This window comes from Anarrhichthys ocellatus, unplaced genomic scaffold (assembly GCF_004355925.1).
Source record: "Anarrhichthys ocellatus isolate YVR2014 unplaced genomic scaffold, GSC_Weel_1.0 scaffold7927, whole genome shotgun sequence".
Classification (NCBI taxonomy): domain Eukaryota; kingdom Metazoa; phylum Chordata; class Actinopteri; order Perciformes; family Anarhichadidae; genus Anarrhichthys; species Anarrhichthys ocellatus.
In genome coordinates, this window is record NW_022287901.1 from 1 (window position 1) to 2,009 (window position 2,009).

A 2,009-nucleotide genomic window follows, 5' to 3' on the forward strand; every position below is an offset into this window, starting at 1 on the left:
GATAGATAGATAGATAGATAGATAGATAGATAGATAGATAGATAGACGGACATTCTTTCCCCACTTTTAATCCATATGGCCACCTATTACACCTTTATCGCTTACATCATTCAACATTATGATTTATGTTAGTATAGCTTGCACTTAATTCTGCTGTCGGCTGGGGGAGTGTGTTGCCTTCTTTTCACTGTTTGAGGAAATGGGCGTGTGAGGCTCTTCCATGGAGTTAGTGGCGCAACATTTCCAGTAAACAGCTTTCCACATCAGGATAGCTGTGAGACTGTCACGTAAACACGCCTACCTTACATTTTCACAACATGGTTCATTGGATTGTAGTTTCGAAGGAGAAGTGGAATAATTCGTTTCAGCATGGATTCAAATAGGTAATCCGGAGTCTTGGAAAGTGTCTGTGTTACTTAAATCATCCAATCTGTCGCATTAAAGTGAAGAAAACATCTGCTGTTGTTTTTTTCTTTCAGGCGCGTCCGGGATAGGATATATTTTGTCCTGCTCAGTTTAGGGAATATTGCAACAGCTCTCTCTGGTACGTATAGTGGAAATATACATCGTTTATATAGTCGATGCAATAACTCATTATCATAATTATTCTCTCCGTGTGTCTCGTTCAGGCCAACTTCTTGAATGTACCAACGACTATACTACGGGATTCTTTTGTCACTTTGAAGCACAAAACTGCACTGAATACAGTTTGACTCTCCGGGCCAACGACTTCAATGAGTGAGTTTTGTTTTTATTTTCACTGCAAAGCCTGTGAATTTATTCTGTTTAAATTGTAAAATTTATTTTCCGATCCAGGCGTTGTTTTTCTTTTGTAATATTAAATATCAACTGAAATATAAATATATCATATAGGCTATTTAGAACATGATGTGCCATCTTGTATTCCGCAGGAATGGGAGTAGCACTTTCACACAGTGTGACAATGGACGGTGTTGTTGCTCCATTGAAATGTCTCTGATCTCGGGGGAGACTCATACAGCCACAGTTCGGAAAGGAGACAAGATCATAAAATCCCAAATCATCAGCGTCACAGACACCAGTGAGTTGACTTCAATGAAAGTACCGACAAATAACCTGTAGCTGCCAGATATAGACGGATCCAGATCCAGGTGAAGAGTGAATGGAGGTCAGACTGGATGGAGGTTATGAAACATTCCTCTTACTATTCGTATCTCTCTTCTTCTACAGTAAAGCCTAACACCCCAACAATCCGCTCAGTGGAAATATCCGGTGGAAATTTTCAAGTCACATGGGATACACACATGGCACCTTATATCAGGACTGAATTGAAACATTATTTGACGTACTATAAAGAAGGAGACACAAAAACGGTAGGAGCAATTTCATATACATTTCGTTAAACACTGAGATGATTTGTTCTAGACTTAGTCTTGGCCATTTGGTTATGTCAGGTTGCCGGTAAGTTAAAGAGACTATGATTGCTGTTTTTTATAATTATTGTTTCTCCATACCAGGAACCTATGATGGTCACACCAACTACAACTAATGAATGGAATTCCTATGAAATACTTGGTCGACACTTGGACCCAAGCACAACATATGTTGTCAGCGTGAAAACCTACATAGACATCAGTGGCAAGTTCAGTGACAGTAGTGAAGAGGTGGAATTCACAACCGGTAAGTGTCATCTTCTCAGTTTTTTATTTACAACAATAGGAGAGCATGTCTGAAATAGGTTGATGGACCCACGTAGACCAATCAGGTCACACTGCACTACACAATGACATCTTTCATTCAATCAAGAATCATAAACATCACATCATGGCACCAAAGACCTAAAATATCAGCATGAAAACATATACATCATTTAGCCATTTTATCGTCAAATATGTGCTATTCTCCTGGTTTCTTGTAGGGGCATTGATGCTGTATTATGGAGCTCTGCTGGCCAAATTTAGCAAATGTAAACAACTAAACTGATGTGTGTGTGTGTGTGTGTGTGTGTGTGTGTGTGTGTGTGTGTGTGT

General features: G+C 39.4%; 1 protein-coding gene across 1 annotated transcript; it reads left to right on the plus strand.

Moving 5' to 3' along the window:
- The first annotated feature begins 241 nt into the window (after positions 1-241).
- Positions 242-2,001, plus strand: LOC116380609 (uncharacterized). Its single transcript, XM_031842511.1, has 6 exons — positions 242-383; positions 480-544; positions 630-738; positions 912-1,060; positions 1,210-1,352; positions 1,497-2,001. Exons 1-6 carry the CDS (start codon positions 370-372, stop codon positions 1,710-1,712), a joined length of 696 nt encoding a protein of 231 aa, XP_031698371.1. The 5' UTR covers positions 242-369; the 3' UTR covers positions 1,713-2,001.
- The last annotated feature ends 8 nt before the right edge of the window (positions 2,002-2,009 follow it).

Bases quoted from the DNA above. Each gene is read 5' to 3' on its own strand.
- LOC116380609 (XM_031842511.1), top strand. The intron at 545-629 runs GTACGTATAGTG...TGTCTCGTTCAG, and splicing joins TATTGCAACAGCTCTCTCTG to GCCAACTTCTTGAATGTACC. The intron at 1,353-1,496 runs GTAGGAGCAATT...TCTCCATACCAG, and splicing joins AAGAAGGAGACACAAAAACG to GAACCTATGATGGTCACACC.